Source organism: Colias croceus, chromosome 1 (assembly GCF_905220415.1).
Source record: "Colias croceus chromosome 1, ilColCroc2.1".
Classification (NCBI taxonomy): domain Eukaryota; kingdom Metazoa; phylum Arthropoda; class Insecta; order Lepidoptera; family Pieridae; genus Colias; species Colias croceus.
The window spans coordinates 6,582,880-6,607,410 of record NC_059537.1 but is presented as its reverse complement, the minus strand read 5'-3'; the positions used below and the strand labels follow the sequence as shown (position 1 = coordinate 6,607,410).

The 24,531-nt window shown below is 34.2% G+C and overlaps 1 protein-coding gene across 2 annotated transcripts in view; it reads left to right on the top strand.

The window, feature by feature from the left end:
- LOC123697447 (agrin-like) overlaps nucleotides 1-24,531 on the top strand; it is a 126,008-nt gene that overhangs the window by 90,051 nt on the left and 11,426 nt on the right. For both annotated transcript variants that reach the window (XM_045643977.1, XM_045643969.1), the window contains 14 exons: nucleotides 1,056-1,091; nucleotides 6,374-6,583; nucleotides 6,892-7,104; nucleotides 8,212-8,436; nucleotides 9,155-9,370; nucleotides 10,211-10,432; nucleotides 12,303-12,403; nucleotides 15,949-16,063; nucleotides 19,080-19,319; nucleotides 19,568-19,873; nucleotides 20,099-20,251; nucleotides 20,765-21,043; nucleotides 21,297-21,443; nucleotides 24,079-24,212. In XM_045643977.1, coding sequence (XP_045499933.1) covers nucleotides 1,056-1,091; nucleotides 6,374-6,583; nucleotides 6,892-7,104; nucleotides 8,212-8,436; nucleotides 9,155-9,370; nucleotides 10,211-10,432; nucleotides 12,303-12,403; nucleotides 15,949-16,063; nucleotides 19,080-19,319; nucleotides 19,568-19,873; nucleotides 20,099-20,251; nucleotides 20,765-21,043; nucleotides 21,297-21,443; nucleotides 24,079-24,212 — 2,597 coding nt within the window. The remainder of the gene's footprint in view (nucleotides 1-1,055; nucleotides 1,092-6,373; nucleotides 6,584-6,891; nucleotides 7,105-8,211; nucleotides 8,437-9,154; nucleotides 9,371-10,210; nucleotides 10,433-12,302; nucleotides 12,404-15,948; nucleotides 16,064-19,079; nucleotides 19,320-19,567; nucleotides 19,874-20,098; nucleotides 20,252-20,764; nucleotides 21,044-21,296; nucleotides 21,444-24,078; nucleotides 24,213-24,531) is intronic.

Below are 24,531 nucleotides of genomic sequence, written 5' to 3'. Positions count from 1 at the left end.
ATATGGGTTAAATTTTAATTTACCTCGCTATTGTCTTTATAAATAACATGCAAAACAATGTGCTGAAATTAAAATCTTAATGGGAATATTAATTGCCATTGGTGAATTTATAAATATTAATGGGCATAACATTATGAATAGCTTAATTGGTTTCATAACAAATCAGCTCTCACAACGTATAAATTAGATTAATTAGGACAGCACAGTGCCGTATATATACGTAAGTACGTATTTATTTGTCGACAAATGTTATTCGTACAAAACATGGACAACAATCGTCCACAGTTTTCTATCTTACATAAGCTAGCGATCGGATTCGTTTAACACGTGACTGGGCACCGGTCGTAGTTTAATAGCCCCGTATATGTAAAGGACAGGCGCGATATACGTCCAACCAATTTGCAATAAAACAATATGGCGCACCGCCCCAGCACACCCCGACTTGTGACCATTTGCTTGGCTCTTGTATTTTATATTTATCCGTACTGCGGGACCATTAGCTGCGACCTTTGTACCTTTGTGTGTCACATTCCGTAATGTTATGTTCGGTGAGGTACCTAAGGCGAAATTAATCCGCTCGGACGTAAATGTGTTTTTGTAAGTCGATTTCGCTCGTGATATCTACCGCCGTTTTGTGAATTCAAACCGCGAAAGCAAAATATTGAGTCTCAGTTGTGTAGCGAAATACACATTTCGAGTTATTTTTCTTGAACGTGTTTGTACAATATTTAAATTGAAGACCGTGAAATATTTGTGCAAATAAGACTTGAATTATATTACTGTCGAGGAAATAGAAAGTTTTCAATAGCAGTTTTCGAAATAATTATAATTAAGTATGTTCTAGAAAGTGTTGGCAGAGATGCTCTTTGTATTTTTAATATATTTGTTTTATCATCACTTTACCATGATGATAGTGGTCGCTCTATGTTGGCCATTGTATTAAAAGTCTAGAGACATTCAGAATAACCAATTATATTTGCTAGTTCAACTAACATATTATATTGTTGTGTTAAGAAAATACGAATTTGACTATATCAAATGTTTTATTGTTCCAGATTTACATTATCAGCCACGGCCGCCGGCTCCTGAAGGTATGTTCAGAAGCTTCAAATTTAATATAACCTCAAATAATATTGTTGTTATTTGATTTCGTAACACGACAAAGTGTTTTTTATACGTGTGACTTTTATTCAAATTAAGGCTTTCTGAAGAAAATTATGATTATAATGTTATTATTTTTTAGACATGAAATTATATTTCACTGATACTGTATAAACAATTTGTCAGGTCTCTCGTAACATTTCTCTATTATATATTTAATACTGTTTTGTGTACGAATATTTGAATCTAATTGAAGTGGTAAATCTCACACATAAGTTATGTTTTTCTCTTTATACTCTTTTAATTTTCACGGTCTGTATTTTGTATTATGTTTAGAGATCCTTATAACATTTTCAACTAATGTAAACAATAATCACATGTTGGCGCGGTGTGTCCAAGACACATAAAATGAAAGAGTAGAATAAATTCGATTGCTCTGGCGGGATCACGGGTGGCCGAATTGGTCAGGATTGGTGGAAAGACTCGGGTTCGAATCCCACCTCATGGTCATTTTTTTTTCTTTTCTTTAAAATCCTACTTATATTATAAATGCGAAAGTTTGTATGGATGTATGGATGTTTGTTACTCTTTCACGTAAAAACTACTAAACCGATTACAATGAAATTAAGCACACATATAGAGGGTAACTTGGATTAACACATAGGATAGTTTTTATCCCAGAAATCCCACGGGAACGGGAACTATGCGGGTTTTTCTTTGCAAACGCGGGCGAAGCCGCGGGCATAAATCTAGTGTATAATAATTCTTTACGATACTCGGAATATAATCTAATTTTACAATTTCTATAATATCTTAACTGGGATTTTTTATACAATTTAAGTATTAGAAATTAAATCCAAAGCAAGCCTTGCGGCGAAGGCTTGGCTTGGACTTAGTTACTAGTAAAGAACACAAGATCCACGTGTCGTTTGCTAGACTAAATATAAATTTAGTACATTCAACAATATTCGTTCTTTGTACAGCGGCACAGATAAGTAGGAGAGCTTATCTGCGGCTCACACAAGCGTTCGTTGTGGGTGACATGCCAACTACGTAGTTCCAGCGAAATTGCTTTGTTCATACTCTGTGGGAGCGCTTTTGCTAGCATTACTCAGTAAATGCTCTGTTATGATTTCCTTGTGATTAATTATATTAAACATCTCTCTATTCGAAACGTTCGTGGCTTTCCCTTTTTCATATTTTATACGTTTATTTTAATTCTGCAGTACATTATAAAGTAATGGACAATTTTTATACTTTACAGTGAGATAATGAGTTGACCTGATTACTATAATGACTATTATGATTATGGTGATAACAATTCTTTGTAAGGCTAAGCGCGCACCACGATTTTAATTTTTACGACACGATTTCAAAATCGCGCTGTAGAAAATCGCAGAGAGTACGGTGCGCGCACAGCGATAATTTAATAGTGATCCTTACTCACTTTCATCATGGATTTCGTACAAGTTGCTTGTCTTTATACTCTACTTCGGAGGATAAGAAGAAAAAAAAAAGAAAATTCGTCTATATTGGACTCATTCTTTTACAGCAGATAGAATTGTCAAAAGTTTCTTTTATCCATACTAATATTATAAATGCGAAAGTAACTCTGTCTGTCTGTAAATTTGGTATGGAGATATTTTGATACCCGAGAAAGGACATAGGATCGGTTTTATCCCGGAAATCGGGAACTATGCGGGTTTTTCTTTGACTGCGCGGGTGATGCCGCGGGTGGAAAGCTAGTCAGAAATACAATAAACTTCGGATGTATCCCAAAAAATTCTTTAACTATTATAGAATGAAAATTCCGCCAAAAGGCCGCCCTTTGTGCTTTTTTATTATTTTTTATTATTGTAACCTTTATGTATATTTTGTTTCTTGTACAATAAAGTGTTAAATAAATAAATAAATTCAAACCTTTGACAGATTACTGAATTTATGTTTACCAAACAGTACCTACCTATACCACTACGATGTTTACTGTTGGACAGACGAAACACAAGTGAAGTGCCGGCCGGGCCCGAGTGTAAGATTTTATTATCGCAGTGCGCGCGGTACCATACAATTTCATATTCTGCATTTCATTTTCGCGATAATCGCGTCGCGAGCAGTCGCAGCAAAATGTGACAAATCACAATTTTAAAATCGCTGCGATTATTTAATCGCATGTGCGCGCATTGTCATAGTAACTCATACGTTGTATTTCTGCGATAAAATAATCACGCTGCATAAAGTCGTGGTGCGCGCTTAGCCTAAGCTTCTAAATTATGTCATTTAACTCAATCATCAAGTCATTTTTCTTTACAATTACATTCAAAACATAAAAAAGATATCTAAAAATGCATAGTATATGGTTTAAATATCGATAATTATACTGAAAAATAAATTGGGAAAATGCTCTAAGTTGAAGTTATTTTTAGAAAAAAAAAGTCCTCGGCAGCGTCAATTGTGAATGTTATGAATAAAATCAGATAAAAATACAACCAGACCATTGCATAAAATCCTGATGTAGATATCTGGAATCTTTAAACTAGTTACAGAATAAACTAGCCTGAATTTCGAAGTAAAGCAAGAAATTTTACGTCGAAATTCAAATCTTGAAATAGATTTAATAATTCAAACAGTTCGAGAATACCTGAAGCCGTAACCTGAATATACTAATTTACTTCCATTCAGGGAACATCCGCCATCATTTTTATCTCCCCTCCTGTCCCCATTTATATCAGGCTTCTACAGTGATTCGCTTTCTAACACTTTGTTTGTTTCTTACGAAATTGTTATTTCCGGCTGCTTTCTTTCCTTTAAGCGGATTCATCTAAGCTTTTATAAAAGTCAAGGAAATGAGTTCGCGGTTGAATTTAGATGCTTGATGTAATCTTACATTGGAAATAAAATTCATACTCTCTTTGACGGTATTATGCTAATTTGGAATTTCGTGATGGCGCCCCAGCGATCTCACAAAACGGTTTCGGAGAGATGTTTATTTGGTTATTAATGTACAAGCACAGGTACAAGTGTGGTATCGTGTGCGTGCTCTATCGGAAAATTGCGATGTTTAATATCAATATCCATAAGTAGTTTTGCTCTGACAGACAAACAAAATTAATTTAGGCTTTTATAAATTTCATAAAATGTATAGGAATAAAACAACCTACAATTCTAGTTTTACATAATAAGTTGTAAGTTCAAAATTAAATAGGTAAATATTTAAGTAAGGCACTAATTATGAAATATTACACAGAATCTATTATATTAGCCAAACAATTTGAACAGATAGAAAAAGTTGTAAATTAGCTTCACTAAAACTTGGTGTGACTTCGCACCGAAATTTCTCTGCTTGGAATTTTAACTAGATGATAGAGATCGTCAATTCCCAAAGCCAGTGAACACAATGCGGTAAAACGGATATTCGCATTTAACTTTAGCCTGCCTTAATAATTTAGTCACGGTTCTGACGCGCCAGGTAGAAAATTGGGAATAGAGTAGGTAGGTAATTGAGTCAAGGATTTGCTAAGAAATGTCTTTTCAGAGTTCATACAAAATTAGAGAATATTGATAGGCGGATACGATTTCGTTATTGACTTTGCTTGTGACGTTTAACATTTAGAAGAACGTTTAGAACGTTTCTAAATAATAGTATATATCTGTCAACTGTGATAATAGTATTCTGAACATAGCTGAATAATTATATTTGCTTGTTTACTAAATACTTCAATTTATCTAGATAGAACGTTACAATCTGGCTGAAGGCTATAATATTGAAAGGAAAATCCGTAGAAACACGATCGTATAAACAAATATAATTTGTACTGCTAGTGTTACCTACTTCTCGGTACATAGTAAATGTTCTTCACATTTCAAACAGGAAAGCAATTAAATATCTCCATTAAGTTTAAGCTGAATTTGATCTAATGCATTTAATTTAATTATGAAGGATGAGTACAAACTTGTTTTGAACAGATAATATTTCTTGCATAGAAATGTGGATTGGTGGTATCTTAATTAAAAATGACACACGTAAGAAGTGAAACTTCTTTATGACCTTATTTTCAAAAAATAATATACTATAACTATGCAACTTTACAGAAATACGTCAAATCACGCGTGGTAGGGATTAAGAAAAAGATGGCGCGTAACGGAAAAATGTCACGCGTAACGAAAAAATGTTCAACCCCGATAAAGAAGTTTCACTTCAAAAAATTTAGAAATTGAGATAATTCCATTCATTCATTACAATAAATTACACAATATTTATATCACGAACAAATGACACGCACACCTTATCATACACCCTTAAGTAATTTATTTTCCAATCGAGTGCAAAGAGTTAGTTAAGGGAGGTATTTTTACTTTCTTACGTGTCAGCTTAATATTTTATGGAACGTGGCCAATGCTTGGATGCTGTCATGCGGGCGAGACTACACACTTGCTTAAATTGCTAATTGGACACACAGACAGTATAATCGATCCGGATTATAACGCATCTTTTAAAATTTAAAGTTTACACAAAGAACACTTGTTTAATGTTTTAATTACCAAAAGCACCTAGTATTTAAGCGATGTTGTGTTGTAAAGAATGAAGTAAATAATATATAAACACATTGACATTATTAATACTGAAAATCACATCGTAAATAGACTTAGGTATTAAATAGATGCATAACATTTTTCAATGCCATGTTATTACGCGGAAACTTTGCTCTCTTTATCAGTAACATTGAAAATAAACTTTCTATAAAAGTCGAATACCTTGGAAATGCTTAGAAATATATTTTGAACCAGTCTTAAAATACGTTATTCTTGGCTACATATATAGTTTCAGTATACATATATAGAGTTAGGGTAAGCTAAAATGAAGTGCAAAATATTAAAAGAGCAGAACGGATACTGTAGGTATGGTATATGGAACTGACACGTAAATCAATACATCAAGTAGATTCAACTGCAACCTTTAAACATATTATGTTTCGTCACAAACAATGAACATTGATCAGGGAAATTTTTCCCTGGAACACGAAATTAACAAAAATAATGAATTTTGTGCGGTCGTCATTATTAAATTTTGGTATTAATTTTGTGAATGGTACTGGAAATCTTACTGTAAGTACAATAAGATTTCCACTCTCTGTAAATCGCTTTTCACTTGAAGAGAGTTTTCACTTAACGTAACGTAGGTAACGTTAAGAGTAAAATAAGTCACATATCAAAATCTTTATCAAATTTGTTTTTAAATTCAATATCAAACTGAAGTAAGAATTTGTTTCCGTAGAGGCCTGCGAGAAAACGTTTTGCCGGTGGGGCGCGGAATGCGTGTCGCTCGGCGACGGGCGGGCACATTGCGCTTGCCCTACCAGCTGTCCCTCGACAGCGGCTCCCGTGTGTTCGACGGCTGGCCGAACTTACCGCAACCATTGCTTCCTGCGTAAGGAAGCGTGCGAGCGAAGGTTGAACCTACGCGTCAAGCATGAGGGTGAATGTGGTAAGTGTCGTGTCACGCAATCGCGTTTGGCATTCAAAAGGTTACAGTTTTACAACTGAACAGCGGCTGTATAGTTTGACTTTTATTTTCTTTGTTTTAACTATTATGGTCAACCAATTAATTGTTTTAATATTATGTAAGGGATATTTCTGATGATAAGTGTATGTGTTAATAGTTTTACTCGTTATTTTTACCACTTTTAGTTAAATTACTGTGTTCAACAAGAGGTTACTTTCATCTTTTGAACTATTGTTTACATATTGTTGTTTATAAAACAAACGCGGATTCAGTTATTTCACTTCAACCAGAAGCCGGCGAGCCGTGCAGCTCTGTCACCTGTCAGAACGGAGCCCGCTGTGTGGTCACCTACGGGCAGGCGGAGTGCCGCTGCCCCCGCAACTGCCAGAGGCGGAAAGCCGTGTGCGGCACCGACGGCAAGGAGTACCCCTCCGCGTGTCATCTCGATAAGCACGCTTGCGAGAACCAGCTCAATATTACCGTGAAATATCACGGGAAATGCGGTAAGGGTCGCTGTTAATTGTTATGTAAGGTAATTTAAAAACTATAAACTTTATTGAAGGGCAAAAAAAGAGTGTGATGATAAGGTTGTGTATCTTAAGTTTTATAAGGTACATTTTTATTGGCGGTAAAATCAAATATTGAGAGCTGAGGGGTATGTGGTATCAATCGCTTTAGAATATTAGGATGTACGTATTTCTATGATGAGGGTTTTACGTCTATGAGAACCATTGACGCTTTATTCTTCCCTCTTTATGCCATTTCAATAAAGAGTAAGTCAGGAATTCTAAGCAGTTCCTTTATCAAGAGCCGTAATTCAATCTTTTACATTTTATTCTATAAAGTACGTTTGGTGTACCCTTTTCACAAAATTGTCCCGGAGCATTCGATCTGAACTAAATTTAAGTACGAAGCCAAATGCCCGCACATTCCGACGTCCTTTGTAAGATTTGCTGTTTACTTTACTAGCTCGCTTTTGTATTTACATTAAATTGTTCGCCTTGGATTGTGAAGTTTCAGACGTGAATTCATATGTTTGGACATAATCTTGGTGACCATATTGACTGGCTTACAATGAGAACGGGAACTCTATGTACAATGTTTTTATTTATTGGAAATGCTTTATTATCAGAATTCATTATTTGTTATAATAGCAAAATAATCATTCGGATACAGTAACACTACAGTGATTAATCACAAATTATTCATTATAACTGCACCACATTTCTAATCTAAATGACATACAAATGTTTAATTTGTCACTGTCCACTAGATACACTAGATGTATTGTTGTACATACGTTTTTTCCACACTCAAACATACTGTCTATAATACACCTTAGTATAATTATTATTGTAGTCATTTGATTGATTTATTTATACATTACACATCGTTAATGGTACGTGTAATGTGGTAAGTCCATTTTAAATTATTTTGCGATGAGAGATTTTAAAACTTAACAATCAAAATGGTGTGTGGAATAAACATGTTTAAATCAGTGCGAAAATGGCCCGTTAAACGTGCTGTATGCAAACGGTTCATCAACGGTTTTTTGGACATGTAGTATGAAAACATAAATCTGCATGAAATATAGCAAAGCCTATTTTCAGATCCATGTTTGGAACACGAATGCGCGGACGGCAGCGTCTGTCAACTGAACGAAGTTCGAGCTGCCGTGTGTCGTTGTGGACCTCCCTGTGACCTCATTGTTCGGCCTGGTTCTGCTGTGTGTGGATCCGACTACAAGGATTATATCAGCGAATGTGCGCTACGGCTGGAAGCGTGTCGAACGAGACAACAACTGTCTATAGCGTATAGAGGAGAATGTGCTTCAGGTACGTGAGTGATAAAAGTCTGTTTGAATGTGCATTCAAACATAACTAAAAGTTAAAAGTTAGTGAACAAAACTTTTTGGAAATTGAAATTGTTGAATGACTTATCTCAATTATCGCTTGAGCTTATCCAAGACCAACATCAAAAACAATTAAAGTATTTATTTTAACGCGAAAACTGTCTTAACTGAATGGAATTCTTGAAAGCGAGATCCTTAACGAGAATGTTGTGGTTTTACAAATATTCACCTCAGTGTCTCGCTGTCTAATCTATAATTAAATCTTTCTTCGTAAATGCAAATATCCACTGTTTATTGAGGCTTTATTTTGAAGACATTTTGTTCTAAAGAACGTAATTGGACACGAGCATTGAAGCGTAGACCTCCCAAAAGGAATCGTGACAGCAACAATATAATTCAATTTTCTGGAGTTATTAACTCAATATTTGAAGGGCTGTTGGCTTATATCAGCCTTTTCATCCAGATATAATTGATACCTCTTTTTGAGATTAAAATAAGCTTTTTTTCGATCCATTGGGTGTGTGTGGTTGTTGAGTTTTATTAAATGTTGCACAAAGGAAATATTTTTCAGGTGAAAATGTTAAGTTTTCAATATTGCTATTAAGTAAGGGACGTGAAAATCCCATTTCATAGTGTTCCACAGCACCTAATATTAAATTTCCTAACAATTATCGTATTATTTTATCGTATTATTCATACAGCACAACATCCCTGCGAATCGGTGAAGTGTGGTGTGCGTGAGCTCTGCACGTTGGATGTACACGGCGTGGCCGTGTGTGGGTGCGGACCAGACTGCGAGGAGGTGATGAGGCCAGTCTGCGGGACCGACGGCCGGACCTATGATAACCCGTGTCTGCTTGACCGAGCCGCTTGTCTGGAGAACAGGGACATACGTGTTGCGTATATGGGCGCTTGCGGTAAGTTTTGATTGCGTTGGGTAGTGATGTGAAAATTATTCATCGACTTAAGGCTTGAATCGGGTAGAGTTCCCTTTTAATACCGAAAATTAACTCTAGTTATAACCGTTTTTCTTCTTAGATACTTAATGTACATGGCATGGTTGTTTTAATTTGTTTATTTTACAATCAGGTTTTTTGGAAAAAAATCATGAACTGAGGTCGATTTTTGGACTTTAAACCAAAACGCTAAGTCAATATAACATCAATTATTGTAGTGTTTTTACAGTGTGTTTATCAAATTGAAACACAGGGCATGGTTGTTTTAAATTTTGATTCCATATCCAAATATCTTTTTAATAATTTTTATACGTATTTTTACTACGGTAAATTCCGCGGTCGTCTCCCGATCCCGCCTTGTAAATCGTCATCAAGGTCGCTAGCCCCTATTAAAGCCTTAAATATCAAGATTTTTGACCAGACCTTTGATTTTTCTTTATAGAAGAGAATAAAAATTGATAGCATTCAAATAAGTGTGTTTATCAAACTTTACGTTTTGTCACGCATTACCGCCGGAATAAAAGGGGTAATGCACACTTTCTATTCAGAGGTTTTTACACAGCACAAATAAATGAATGAATTTAAAATTAAAAAGTCATGATGGTTTTGCGTTGCTAACACATCGAATCATTCCTATACAAATATAAGTATCTCATTTCTAATCAGATTCTCATTAACCCATTGAGCCCCCAGCGGCCCGATCAGTCCACGACACAATAGATTTTCTATGTGATTCCGGGGGCTGAGTTATTAAACACACTTCTTAGTACATACAATTTTTAATGACCAGTGTTCTTCTAGGTATCGAAAATCCCTGCGCACTAGCAACATGTCCCTGGGGCGGCGCGTGCATCGCCCGCGGCGGGTCCGCGCAATGTTCCTGCCCTGTGTGCGACTCTAGCCTCGCGCCCGTGTGTGCGTCAGACCACAACACGTATGGAAGCGAGTGCAAGATGCGCATGCATGCTTGTCAAGCCGGCATGGGGGAACACGACCTGAAAGTGCTGTATAATGGAACGTGCTGTAAGTAGTTTGTTGATACAGTATGTGTATTTTTTTTATTTGAATAATATATCAATGAATTTTCTTTCTAGATCGAATCAAAATGTCATAATTTCAGCCGAACCTAAACTTCAACTTTGACTAAAATTAGTACAGTATTGTAGTTCTAATTTTCTCTAGACATTTTCACAATTACAATAATTATGATAAAAGCCAATATAGTTTTACAATAATTATCCTCTGATTGCAAAATAATCTTGATCAAAAGAGTTCAATGCCGCGAGCTTAGATGAATATCAGAATAACTTTGAAATTTAATTTAAAACTATAAACGAACTTAGATTAAAGCATAAATTGAGTGAATGCTATCTAGTTAATACTGGTAGTCTGTGCTTTTATTTTAATTGAACGGCAAATATTTTCCACGTTATTTTGCAAGTACTCCGATGAATTTTAAAAGCCCGTACTATGAATCCTCCATAAATCTATAAACAGCAGTATAAAAGCTCGATAACGATTTAAATGACTCGATTTCCTCATCGTGGTATTTAACGGGAGTAAAATATTTTCTTTACCCATTCGGGTTTAAGCCCCGCCTGCCCGCGGTGAATTTAAAAGTAAAGATGAAATCAATTATAAAATTCCCTCGCAAGAAAAATCGCTATCAATTTCCCGTGATGAAAGTCTTCGTCTTTTATAAAGTTGTCAATAAAAGGCGCACAAGATTCCTTTGGCGTAAAAATACTTTTATAAAGAGAGAGCTTGTTTTTTAATATCGGCAAGATATCTACCTACCTTTCTATGGAATAATATCATACTTCAATCTTGTATAATGAGTTTCCGATCCATATTATTACTATCAGCTACATAATAAAATCAATTTGTAAGTCTCATGTATTACGTGATTCATTATATTATTTGTATGCTAAGGATTTTGTTAGTTATGAGCAAATTGACTGAGGGATTGACTTAAATTATTTAGGTACTTAGTTACACGAATAAGACATGATTACCTTCCTCAATCATGCATAATGATTTCCCGATGTACCTACCTACATAGTAGGTAGGTATCAGCTTAATAATAAAAACAATTTGTGAGTTTCATTTACTACATGGTGCATCATTTTGTCTGTAGGTGATAGGATTTCTTTTGTATTAAGCAAAATAGGATTAAGCCTAAGTATTTGGTGAATTCAAAGACTCTCACATAAAACCTACCCTTATAGGGAATTCAATTGCCAATTTATTTTACATAGAGGGTCCGTTGATTAGTAGCGCGAATCCATCAGCTTCTGTGCTCATTGAAATGACAATTAGAGATTAAAACAGATCCAGTGAATAATGGAAAGACACGGATTAATGGGCGGAGACAAAGGATTAATTTTACACAATCTTATTGGTTATTGAATCAATATTGGACGACGCTATCCTGTAATAGCTTTCATATTTTAATGAAATCTCTTTCAGAGAGTTACTCTTAACTACTTTGAAAGTGACGTTCGAAGACGTTCGGTAATAAGAATATTGATATTTGATCGTTAATAGACTTTCAAGATAGATTTCACTGCGATATCGTTAGGATTTATCTCTTCTGCAACTTTTAGCAGGTATAGGATTATATTAAGCTGATATCTACCATCTTCTTTGTTGGCATTTTAAACTATCGTAAACTAAATGCATTGTTTATTGAACAATATTATCTTTGTGAAGAAATTCAAATAATCAAATCATTATCAAGATAAACTTTCCTATATTATTAATGCTTTACAATATTTTTCTCTACCTCTATAATTTACTATTATTACACGCATTACTTTTCTTCCAAAGCATCTGTAAACATTCTTACTTTCATTTTAACACGATTTAGGCATCCATAATACTTTTTGTGCAGTAACATGTGCGGACATCGTGTGCCAAGGAGGGGGGAGCTGCGAGGTGGGCGATTCCGGACGGCCTGTATGCCGATGTAACCACAACTGTACGGAGGCTCAGGTAAACTTTTTACGGTCTATTTTTTCGGCTTTGTTGTGTTGGGCATTTTTTGAAACATGGATGTATGGCATGTGTGTAGGTATGTACAGGTAAATATTGGGTTTGTACGTTAAAAGGGTGGATGGGATGGCTTTTGGTGTTTGTGATTCTTTGCCTGATTGTAAACAAGAAATAATGTCTATATACTAATCCAGTGAATGTAAGAAATTACATTCGAATTGAAGTAAATAATTATTGTTAAAAAGTAGAGTAGAGGCGCTTTGATGAGGTTAGTAACCTACAACATAATTATATTTTCCATCGTATGAAAAATGAATATTATCTACCTACTCATACAATGATTTTATAGGACTCGATAATTATTCAGGTCATGAAAATTATGAAACAATTAAACGTAGATTTTAACCAATTTTTTTGGGTATCTACTTTCCAATTTTTTTATAATTTATATCGAACTTAATAACTTTGATTTAAATACATTCAAATATCAATTTTAAAATTTGCATCAAAATTAAGGCTTAGGTACATCGGAAGGAAATATCGTGGAAATATCCAAACCACCATTTACTGATAGACATTTTACATGACATTTATTACGGCATTGCGTGACAATGCTTCCTAATAGACAAATTGTGAAACAAATACATGGGGTTCATTTGTAGGATCTAGACACGCGGCAGCGTGTCAAGCCGAGTTCAAGCGAAGAGAACTGGCGAGCAGCAGCCGTGCGTATATTTACACGAACCATTTCGAGCCACTTTTCACCCCCTTATAACTCGAAAACTATTTAAGTTAAATAAACCAAATTTGGTACATATCAAGAGGACCTCAAGATAAACAAGAACCTTAAATTTCATAAATACAGATTAAACAGTTGCGCAGATATTAATATCCAAAAATCGCAATTTTTAAGACTGACTGACTTATAGACATATACAAAACCTAACCCACTTCCAGATGACCTAGAAAGTTCAAATTTTGTAATCAGCTAGGTAATAGTGAGTGTACAAAGAAAAAAATCAGAAAATACTGAATTTATTTGTATTTAATTTTTTTTTCAATGACATTAATTTTGTTTGTATGGAAAAATGGAAAAGTTTAAAAAAATAGAAAATAGTATATTCACCTTACTAGTCTTAAAAAATAGATCAAAACTAGTCAGTGGCCGAAAAAAATTTTGAAATCCATCAATAAATGACTGAGATATAGATTATTGAAGTTTACATATTTTAGCGCGAAACATCTGTAGATTCGATGCGCCTCTGACATCACACTCACTCGCGCTAGTATCGCTAGGGCGGATTACTTCGATTGCATGATTTCTTTATTCAAAACTATTATTAAACGTAAAATAAAAGAAAATTGTAATAAAAATATTGCTCATACAGTTAAAAATAATATATAATTTTACAAATTCACATTTCTTTATTCTTTATTTATGAGTGTTTAGTTTATTTTTAATTTCAGTGTAATGGAAGAAGGCTTTGTCGAAGGTCGAAATGATTTAATTTGCGTAATATTAATATTAATATAAGTGAAACATCTTTAGGCGCGTTTAGAGTAAAATTTCAAAATCTCGTCATGGAGTAAAGCGACGATTCTTCTACAACGATCTTTGCATCTTTGTAATAGTGTGTGTACATATTCACGCTGGATGTTTAGAAAATCATGTAATCTTTTAAACAGAAAACGAGTTTAAAAAATTGCAGATAATGACGGGGCAATGTGCGCTGACATTCATAACATACAAGAAAATATAGAAAATAATACTAAACAAACCATACAAAGAATCCGCAAGAAAAAATATAAAAAAAATCGTATATAAAAAGTATTATATTCATAAAGTACCTAAATCAAATTTGCAGAGTAATTTTCTGTACAAAAAGTAATGATATCCCACCAAAAACATAAATGTAAAAATTGGAGCCGAGTTCAATCGTTGACTTAATTTGCCAAAAAAGAAATGAGATCTAATTAATGTGTGCCAAGTTCTGCAGACAGTCCAGAAATTTATTTATAAAGATGTATTAAGTTCTTAGGTTGACTGAAAACTCAATTGTTTTATTTTCCCTTAGAGAACAATGTTTATTCCAAAATATAACTTTTTTAATTTGAATAATATAATTATTTTCACAAAGGAAACAACTAATGACCTATTGAACCCCATAATTTGATGAGGCTAGTTTTACATACTGTTTATATTTTGTGAAGTTCTAAAAACTAGCCTCATCAAATTATTGGGTTCAATAGGTCATTAGTTGTTTCCTTTGTGAAAATAATTATATTATTCAAATTAAAAAAGTTATATTTTGGAATAAACATTGTTCTCTAAGGGAAAATAAAACAATTGAGTTTTCAGTCAACCTAAGAACTTAATACATCTTTATAAATAAATTTCTGGACTGTCTGCAGAACTTGGCACACATTAATTAGATCTCATTTCTTTTTTGGCAAATTAAGTCAACGATTGAACTCGGCTCCAATTTTTACATTTATGTTTTTGGTGGGATTGATTATATTTCTTACTATATTACGTAGAATATACGAATAAGCAATTTTTTTATGTATAGAATTGTTAGAAAAAATGCTTAAAAGTTAATCATCCTCCTAAACACGTTCATAGGTGATAAGTTTTTTTTTCCTATAGTTACATAAATATAATTACATATATATTATTATTAAATATTAATTTAATCCACACTATAATAGTGTATGTTATATTTCCACATGAAGTGTATGATTTGTGAGATTTGTTTCTTGTTAACGGATTTGAGATTCATTCCTTGAAAATGACCTGAATCCATCTTAAAAATAGGTATTTAATTTTATGAAAAGAAGTAAAATGTTCTTTATATTTTCACAACCAATTTATATATTTTGATATTTCTATTGTGATTCTATTCTTGCATAGCGTTAGCCGTACAAAAATTATCGATTATTGTAATCTCGCGTGCCTTATAAAACTAAATATACATGGTGGGTAGTTTATAGGTTCATTATCTATTAAATAATCGACCTACAAAATTCGCTGTTTCCTTTATACACTTATTTCTATTGTGGTTAATAGGGTACTATAGCACAATATTTCTTTAGGTTGATTTTTATGGACTCATTAAGTTTTTGTGACCCTATAAGCTTACTCCAGTTTTCTATTATGTTATACATAGTTATTAGGTATACTAACACATAATACATTAAAATTTTGTTGAAATGAAATTTAAAATAATAATCTAATTACAAACAGAAAAAAAAAGCTGAAGAATCATCTTTAACTGTTTTAAGTTTCGAATAATTTCTATAATACACAGTATGTACAATAAGTTATATACAATCATTAATCTCCTTATATTGTTGATTTTTTCTTATTTAGCAATACAATTTAAATCTTTCCGCTCTCTATTCACGTCATAGTTGTAAGCTCAACAAAGCTTCTTAAATGGCCTTACCTTAAAGATCCGAGCTAATATTTGACGAGTTGGCGAACAAAGCGCCTTTTATTTGATAGAAATAGAGACAATAAAGCCACAATTTATCTTTGGCGCCAGGAATCGGATGTTGTATGCGGAACGGACGGACAAACGTACCCGTCGCAGTGTGAGCTGGACTCGACGGCGTGTCACGATCAGAGCGCCCTGCGGCTGGCTTATAACGGAGGTTGCGGTGAGTTCTTGCCCCTAATTAATTTATTTAATGAGAGTCTAAATTGACCAGACTATAATGAGAATAACCGCATTATAGTGCGGTCAATTTAGATATTTTACTACAAAAATTCGTCCTCAACGCAAAGTTGTTCAAAACTCAATGGTAAATGAAATCTTAAAGTTTTGTTTAAGGATCCGATATCTGGAGGAATAGCTACTTGTGCTCAAAGAGCTCAAAACGCTTTTCTCAGGATTTATAGTAAAACGGTAAGTTGTCATAAAATGAGTTCAAACAAAAATTGAAGATCAGTTTATGATCTATAAAAAATTCTAAGTAATTTTTTCCTAAAAGCCACTGTTTCTGAGATGTAACGATTTATAAATTGGGAAAGGTTCGGAGTTATATTTGTTATATATGCACACGTTTCCAAGCCATCTTCGAGATACGAGTAGCGTGTATTTAAAGCGTGGACTGTTTTTTTTTTCTCTTGCATGTAAAAACTGTAGAGGCTTGTTGTGCTCTAATGTTGAATCTATTAACTCTTCCCTAATTTTTTGTATTTTTTTAATTTGCCCAGGCTATTGGGTGATATGACACATACATAAAAAAAGCGCATGCTATAAGCATTGAGCTTATAACTCATCGACGATGATACATACTGTCTTGGCAATGACTGGATTCTGTCAGTGATCCTGTCTTGGCAATAATGGTTTTTCCGTTTCACCATAATTCAATTTGCGCCTTAATTATACAGTTATACACAATGATTTTACTGGGGAAAATTTAGTAATTGAAATCAGTATCGGCTTATGTATTCCCAACTCTGAATACGTTGATGCAATTCTATTCAAATTTTAATACTATCGTCTGTAGATACTAATGGATGACATGTATAAATTATTACCGTAAGGTGATCTATATTAAATTTCAATCTGTATGACGGTAATGTTGTTATAAATTAATAATTCAATAATACGCGTTGTATGCCTTCAAGAATTGTTTACGTATTTTGTTATGAATTAATGCGACAAGTAAATTGGAATATGCTGAGTATATTTTTAAACATGATTATTGAAAAAAAATGTTGTGTGGTTTTATGAAACCACGGTAAAAGTGAAACTGTTCGAACGGTTCCGAACACTGCTTTGTGTAGCGCATGTCGCGTGTCGGTCGGCTGCCGAGTAGGTATACCTACTCGGCAGCCGCGATACACGCGACATGCGCTACACAGACCAAAAAGTTTGAGACGATGTAATAAAAGTTTCACTTTAAAAATTAGTGCAATGCTTGTATGGGAATACTGTAACATACAAATTACACTAATTTTACCTGAGGAAGCCTGATTAAGCTTAGGTAGCTAAATAATTATCTCTTAAATACATACCATAAGTTCTTTTATATAAAAAAAAAAAACTTTATTAGTAAACACGACTTATCCGTAGTCGTATTATGTTGAAACAAAAAGTTCAGTGTTGAAGATAAACAAAACCATCGTTTCAGTAGCGTAAGTTTCAAAGAAAAATAAGTATGAAATCATTTCCTTTATATAAAACTATCCCCGTCTATTACGTTCAAAGGCTATCACGTCCGAGCATTGTAATGATGTAATCTTAGATAAGCAATTCAGCTATTCACGTCAAACTAGAGCCAATAATGTACGCTCGGTTACACTTCGACTGTATAGAACGCCGGTAAATCCTAATAATAATAATACATGGGCCATAATGCTATTGCTGATGGAAATTATGTCCGTAATATTGAAATGTATTGATTTATTGTTTGGCTTACCTTCCTTGTTGATTCATACGTTTGTTATGAATTGACAGTCCCTACGGTTACTTTAATTAATACGCACTCATATGTAAGAAATGTAATACACTTTTATTTCCTAAGGTTCTTGAATTTACTTTCTTCAGTTGTCAATTTACGTTTAAATGTCAACGATATCTTATGTATAGAAAATAATTGTCAATTATACTGGAATTAAAGAACGTGTAATTACTTTCTGGTAGGAAATGTAGGCCTTTTTTAATATACAATAGGTAGTTCATACATGAGTGGGTACTAGAAATCATTTTAAGAGCACAATACAGCATTGCGTCTGGTATATCGTCGTTAATCGCTAATTGTTGGAAAAAAATGGCTCGGAAAAACTCAATGGCGTAATTAATTAAGGCCTTACTTTTATTTGCTGGGAATAATTTAAAAAGAAAACATGAAGTATTTTTTTCTTTTATTTTGATATTTAGTCAGCAATTATTCATTTGAAACGTTTTTAAGATAATGACATATTTTGTTACCGAATTTTAATTGTTGAGAAATAATACTTATTAAAACTCAATTAATATACTAAAATACTTGTACATGTTAATTTCTGTTTACGTTTATTACAAGCAAAGAAAATGAAACTACAGAGGCATTTAGAAACTACACGAAATTAAAGTGTCGTTACATGTATCAATTAGAGTAATTTCCGTCATTATTTATCAATTAAAGCCATTTAACGTTTTAACTTTAAATTATATACTGAGTATTAAATTTAACTCTAACTATTTCCTTTTAAGGTTGTTTTTGATTGGCTATTGTAATTTTTATATTTAAAATTTAAGCGTAACCATAAAAGGTACATATTGTTTTGAATAAAACAATATCGTGAGCATCCAACCTAATGTTGAAGTTATCTGGGTCCTCACTCCTCAGACGGTATTTCAAAACTTTTTAATTACCCGAAATACTTCTGAAATCTTTTTCCTCTTCAAAGATGCAAAAAAAGTAATTTTTAATTCTTGGCAATATTTTTTGCGGCGCGGTAATCGACCGCTTTCACAAGGATTCATTTTGCACGAAAGTAGCAAACAATCGTTATTAAATTTTCACGGTCTCTTCCCCCATTCCTCATTCCGGAAAACAGAAAATCTAAACATGTCTGGGGTAAGAATGGAAACAATATAACGAGGAAAACGCTGTTACATCCCGCTTTTTATAGTAATTGTGTAGTGTTGCTTATGGAACGTTTTTTTTTCTCTTTTAACAGCGCTTTGTGAGGGGGTTCAGTGCTCTTTTGGGGCGCATTGCATAGCAGGGGAGTGTGTTTGTCCAACTGATTGCACGGGGGCCCCTCACGAACCCGTATGCGGGAGCACCATGCAGACTTATTCCAATGAATGTGAACTGCAAAAAGCTGCGTGTGGAGTACCACCACCTACAAAACTGCATGTTATCTTCTATGGGGATTGCAAAGATCGACTTGCCGTGGTACCACCAATAGCTATGAGTAAGTAACTTTTAAAACACTGACCTACTTATCGCAATAACTAATATCTAAATTACTAACAACATAACTAATTCCTTCCTCACATAGCAAAAACTTTACGTAAACACAATATTTACTATCGGATCGCCATCAACCTCGGTTGTTAGCAGTAATTCCAATAAAGCGATCCGCCCGCCGTCCTAGATCAATTAACTAACTTTCTGCTTTATCCCTTGACTAACACGCAAATATTTGCATTATATGGCTAGCTACGACCGCGATGACTACGACTGAAGCTGAACAAGACTCGACGGATTCACTGGGAGCGACGGAGCTGGGTGGCACGACTAGTTCGACAGCTTGCCGAGACATCCGTTGTGATTTTGATGCCAGCTGCGAGATTGGTCTCGATGGCTATCCGCGTTGTTCCTGCCTTTTCGAATGTCCGACTGAGGATGAATATTTTCCGGTCTGTGCCTCCGATTTTCGGCTTTATCCTAGTTTGTGTGCAATGCGGAAAGAGGGCTGCCAGAAACAATTAGAACTAAGATTGCGACCGTTGGATTTATGCAAAGGTTTGGATTAATTATTGCTATGTTATATTTATTTATAGCTGATATTATTAACTATACTAATACAATAATAACACAAAACTTTATCAACATTATTAAATAGTAAGATTTAAGGTAATAATATTCAAAATCATTATGTTAAATTAACTTAAGTACATTTTTATTATATTAGAATTCTATATCTATGCTCATCTATAAATAAGTAGATAGTACAACTTCTAAATATAGGTATGGAAGTTCGACCATGCGGGAACAACAAGGCTATGGTTGACTTGTCCACGGGTCTGGAAATAGACTGCGGCAACGGACCTCACCGGCAGGACTGTCCCGCGGGAAGCTACTGTCACATCACGCTCACTGCTGCAAGGTGCTGTCCGAAAAGTGAGTTACTTGTTCTATAATTCCAGGATACAAATAATTTTGTAAATAAAAGAAAACTTTGCCTTTCAAATGAATGTTTCTAGAATGCACCGCATTATTATAATACTTAAAGTCTGGCGAAATTCTCACGGTGTAAATTAAATATTCTAAAACATTAACATTTGCGCATTTTAAATGACGACACAAAAAACGTATTCTCATGGGCACAGCAGAACATTTCGGACGTTGTACTGAATACGTGATGATTTCATACAAAAATATGAAATATTTTTAAATGTGAATGAATAATTACAGCTCCGTCATTCCATTTACATATTCATAAAACGCTAAATTTGTCGAGCTTACAACTACTTTGTGTTGAACAACGTTGCAAGATACTGCGACCGTCGAGTAAATTGGATAAAATCACGCACGCCGTAACAGCTTTGAGTCACTTATTCTGGTGTTATAAAATGCACTTTAGTAAATGTCGCGTGGAGGGCGTCTTTATTCATAGCTTGCATTTGTATGCAGATGACGTGAAGCAGGGGGAAGATAAGAAGAACTTGCATTGTTCGGAGAGTTCGTTCGGTTGTTGTTCTGATGGCACGACGGCGGCGTCTGGCTCGAATGAGGAGGGGTGTCCGGTTAGCTCGAGCTGCGGTTGCAATAGGCTGGGGTCGGTGACAGATCGCTGCGATGATAGCGGTCAGTGTGCGTGTCGGCCGGGGGTGGGCGGCCTCAAGTGCGATAGATGCGAACCCGGCTACTGGGGACTGCCACGGATAGGCTCTGGACACACTGGATGTATTCGTAAGTATCATTACATATATTTAAACTTAGAATAGCACATAAAGCTCTTCTACTATCTTTCTATAATGAAAATGAGATCTATCAAACAGCTTGATCTTAAAAAGATAGGTATGAATTGGCATTTTCCTATGTTTTTGCATTGGCATTGGCATTTGTTTACCTTGAATTCAGTTTCGATCGTACAAAAACATTAAGAGATGAGTGATATTTCACCCATCTCTTACACATGACATACGATAATTATTTCTACTAGCATGCGGCTGTTCAGCGTTTGGTTCCGTTCGAGAAGATTGTGAGCAAATGACAGGGCGGTGCGTTTGCCGGCCCGGAGTGCAGGGACAGAAGTGCACTGTGTGCGCCGACCACAGGCGGCGACTTGGACCTAATGGCTGCTCGGACCGTAAGTTCTTAATTATATCACACTAGCCGTTTACCCTAGATTCTTCTGGTTTCAAATGTGATAAAAAATAGCCTAGATGATGCTCGTGATTAGCTTTCAGTTAGTGAATGATTCGAATAACTCGTAATGTAAAAAATAGCCTAGATGTCCTTTAAAAGCTTTCGGTTAGTTAAAGAATGTTCGTTATCCAGGTGTATTTACTTCCGAAAATTACCTTCTACATACAAAGTTAGAAACACTATTTAAACATTAGATTAATAATATTTAAAAATATAATTTAAGACTATACGCCAGACAAAGGATAAGAGAAATTCGAAATATTAAAAAAAATGTGTAATTTTAAAAGTATAATGTAACGTTAAGCGGAAAAATTTTAATCATAAAAATAATAAATCAAAAATCTCCTCGTCTCGAATTAAAAGCTATGCACTCTGTTCACGTAGATAATATTATGTAGACATACATATGAGCATGCAGCTGAGCATAATTAGTGGGGAAATTACTAGCTAGGTGGGAAAACTACAGCTGCATAAGAGGAAATAAAAATGTATAAAGTTCTCTTGAAGTCAAACATTTCTGTATTCAACGCGACTTCTTTAGTACTTTTCAATCGTCAGAATAAAAAAGAAATTATTAACCAACGATTTGGAAAGCAATTCAATAGTTCAGTTCTTGTTATATAAATAAAAAACTTTAACAGTTTAGTAGGAACTTGTTTTACTTATGAAAAGGAAAATGGATCAATGAAATAGATTCAAAATGCAACTAGCGTTTAAACTCGATGCGGGATTTTAAAACTAATGGTTGGATAGACATAGATAGTTATTATCGTATCCAAATCGTATCTCTTCGCGATCAAAAAAGAAATGCTTGTTATCTTAATATATATAAATCTCGTGTCACAATGTTTGTCCTCAATGGACTCCTAAACCACTTAACCGATTATAATAAAATTCGCACACCATGTCCAGTTCGATCCAACTTGAGAGATAGGATAGTTTAAACATGTAGGTACCACGGGCGAAGCCGGGGCGAACCACTAGTAACTTATAAGTATTTTATTGTGACAGCTTCAAACCTTCGTTTTGACATGACATTGATTGATGGAAAATTTACCGCATCGTATAACGACACATCTGTTTAATGCTATAACGTTTACTTTTTATATCTAATATATAAAAATCAATGCCACTTTTCGTTGTAATTCCATAACTCGAGAACGGCTGAACCGATTTCGATAATTCTTTTTTTATTATATTCCTTGAAGTACGAGGATGGTTCTTATGTAGAGAAAACGTTAATATGTACCACGGGCGAAGCCGGGGCGGACCGCTAGTGAATTATAATAATATACATTACAATAAAAGGTTTATCTCCATATTTTCAAATTCGCTGTTCATCGCTCTAAGTCTTTAATTAGTAATCTAAATGCTTATTTCATGTCACACGTTCATGAGACACTAAATCTTGATAATGGTTGAAAACATTAAAATGGATTAATTTTCCATTAAGAAAGCTGTTAATTCCTTCAATTTTGTTTTTATCCGACAATGCTATAAGCTTTTGTATTATTTGTAATATTTAGTAGCTATAAATAATCTGAGCTAACAGAAGGCTTTACTTAAGAAAGTATAACATGAAGCTAGAGCAACTTCATGCAAACAATCCTTAATAGTTTACTTTGCCGTAAAGGAAATGTTTTCTTAAGAGTTGCGTATCTTGGCAGAAATTCCAAAGTATCAGACGTTTAATCGCCGGCTCGTTGTGGACTAACGTGTAAATAACACGATACAATTTCACGGTCTTAATTAAAAGACATGCCTCTCGGAGCTCGTAAGTATACGATAGGACCTACATTACATGCCTTTTATTTAAACGATGTACTTAACATTCCGCTATGTTGGAAACATGTAGGGCGTACATGTTCATTAATTGTTCGGTGAAAGATTCACAATTTTAAAAACCTGAAAGCGTCTGGAATTAAAAAGAGTACTGACATGTCAATGTGAAAATTATAAGCAGATTATTACGAACAAAACTTCCTTACGTGAAGAAGAAAAAATCTACTGAATTTTATTAACTGAAATGTATGTGACAGAATTTTCCAGATCCCATATATCTGTACCTATACCATACTTATTTGAATACCATTAATTTACTAAAATGTCTACTCAAATTACATAAAAGTCATTACGAGATTCAACCAAGATGTTTCTAAATTGAGCAGATATTGGATATCAATAACAAACAAACATACGAATTAAAAAATAATTGTTTTATTTTCCCTCTAATAGTTGTATTCGGTTACATAGAAACACATACTAAAAACAAATAAAACAAGGAAACGTTCTCAACATAACAGATAATTGTTTCGCAGAAGTTTATTAATTGGAGCAATTTTAAATAGTTCAAATAAAACAGACAAGAGGGATTTATTTATCATTTCCTTGTACTGTTATAAGTATTTTATCTCAATACGTGCTACTAGAACAAAACGATATAGGTACGGTAGTTAATTTAGATCAAATTTTTAGTGATAATATATCGATAAAATAAAAAATTAATGCACAAAGAATTTACGGTATTCCTTCTAAAGTCAGCTCGTTCATGTGTATCTTTTTAATTTGTTTTATAGCTGAAAGCCTTAGCGTAGCGGAATCATGTAGCGAGTTGTCTTGTTACTTCGGAGCTGTGTGCACAGAGAGGACGGGAGGGGCGCTTTGCGAGTGTGCCGCCGCGCCCTGCCCTGATAGCGATCTGAATATGCTGGTAAGTTGATATTAGCATAACGTCTAAGCGCTATTGTAAGAAGATAAGGTTCATTATCGCATAGTGGAAGAGGTGTTTGTAGCAGTTTCAAATGTCTGTGATAAAACGCATTAAATTTTTCCTATGATGAAAGTGTAAAAAAGGTTATAAGTTCGATTCATTATACAGCTATGATCTTATATTGTTATATTATAGGAAAATGTTTTAGTGCCTACCAACTAAATTGAATAATAAGAAATATCCATTATTTAATCGTCCTAGCCATTAACTGAAAGCCATAAAGCCTGAAATTCTTTAAGAGTTAAATATCTTTACCGTT